The 1,585-nt window shown below is 42.2% G+C and overlaps 1 protein-coding gene across 1 annotated transcript; it reads left to right on the top strand.

The window, feature by feature from the left end:
* Nucleotides 1–5: 5 nt before the first annotated feature.
* Nucleotides 6–1,279, top strand: LOC123967027 (pyrin-like; the record flags this gene model as incomplete). Its single annotated transcript, XM_046043074.1, has 1 exon — nucleotides 6–1,279. A coding segment is annotated over one exon (921 nt), but the record flags the coding sequence as incomplete, so codon positions are not given.
* Between the last annotated feature and the right edge of the window lie 306 nt (nucleotides 1,280–1,585).

The raw sequence follows: 1,585 nt of genomic DNA, 5'->3' as shown, positions 1-1,585 counted from the left end.
TTCAGGTCTTCAGCGCTCTGAAGGAGTCTGTTGAGAGAAGCCAGGCCGAGCTCATCGACACGATCAAAGAGAAGCAGAGAGAGACAGAGAAACAGGCTGAAGGCTTCATCAAAGAGCTGGAACAGGAAATCTCTGAGCTGAAGAAGAGAAGCTCTGAGGTGGAGCAGCTCTCACGCTCTGAAGACCACCTCCACCTCCTCCAAAGCCTCCCGTCCCTGAACGCTGCTCCACCCACCAAGGACTGGACAGAAGTCAGCGTCCGTCCACCTTCATATGAGGGGACTGTGAGGAGAGCTGTGAATCAGCTGGAGGAGACGCTCAGTAAACAGATGAAGAAGCTGCTTGAGGCCGAGCTGAAGAGGGTCCAGCAGTATGCAGTGGATGTGACACTCGATCCTGATACAGCACATCCCAACCTCATCCTGTCTGATGATGTAAAACAAGTTAAACATGGTGATATAAAGAAGAATCTCCCAGACAATCCAGAGAGATTTGATTATTGTGTTAATGTCTTATCAAAGCAGAGTTTCTCCTCAGGAAGATTTTACTACGAGGTTCAGGTTAAAGGGAAGACTAAGTGGGATTTAGGAGTGGCCAGAGAGTCGATCAACAGGAAGGGAGTACTCACAGTGAGGCCTCAGAAAGGTTACTGGACGATATGTTTGAGGAATGAAAATGAGTATGAAGCTCTTGCTGACCCTTCAGTCCGTCTCTCTCTGAAGTCTCAGCCTGAGAAGGTGGGGGTGTTTGTGGATTATGAGGAGGGTCTGGTCTCCTTTTATGACGTTGATGCTGCAGCTCTTATCTACTCCTTTACTGGCTGCTGCTTCACTGAGAAACTCTACCCACTCTTTAGTCCTTGTATAAACGATGGTGGTAAAAACTCTGCCCCTCTGATCATCTCTCCTGTCAATCACACTGAGTAGAACAACCATTTGATTTTCTATATTTAATGTAATAAATGTACATTTGTTGCCGATGTACTCTGTACACTTTGATGTTGTTTCTGTAAATGTTTTTCTTTGATGTGTCACGTTGCTACAACACATCAATTTTACCGCTCTGATTGATTTTATCTAATGTCGTCTAATTTATTCTAATAACTGCATTACCTGCCTTCAACACTGTGAAATCATCAGAAAACAATGTCCTCAGAAATAAGAAGCATTTACAAGTTTCTTAAATGTCTGGCTGCCAAATTCTAAACTGTTTATATTCTGATCATTGTTTCTATAAGAAGTGTTGCATACTGGCCCAAATTACTGAAGAGCAGTTTATAAATGAGACAAAAGTCTTTTGTTTTTCTCTTTTTTTTCTCTTTTTAAATAAACAAAAGCAAAATAAAGTTTTATTGTGTCTGATTAAGTTATTTTGTTTTTGATCGGTATCAAAGCAGAAAAACAGCTGATGGTGTTTCTAATGACACCAAATCATGTGATTAAAAACACCATCAGCTGTTCTCAGACGTGACTCGAGCTGACGAGCTCCAATCCCCCATCACATCTGAGACAGTCTGCAGTGGAAGATAATGTGGTGTTATTTAAGGTTTGAGTTGTGTTTGAGCAGCTGATATGAACACTAAACC

Source organism: Micropterus dolomieu, unplaced genomic scaffold (assembly GCF_021292245.1).
Source record: "Micropterus dolomieu isolate WLL.071019.BEF.003 ecotype Adirondacks unplaced genomic scaffold, ASM2129224v1 contig_14833, whole genome shotgun sequence".
Lineage (NCBI taxonomy): Eukaryota > Metazoa > Chordata > Actinopteri > Centrarchiformes > Centrarchidae > Micropterus > Micropterus dolomieu.
This window is presented reverse-complemented; position numbering and strand designations above follow the sequence as displayed.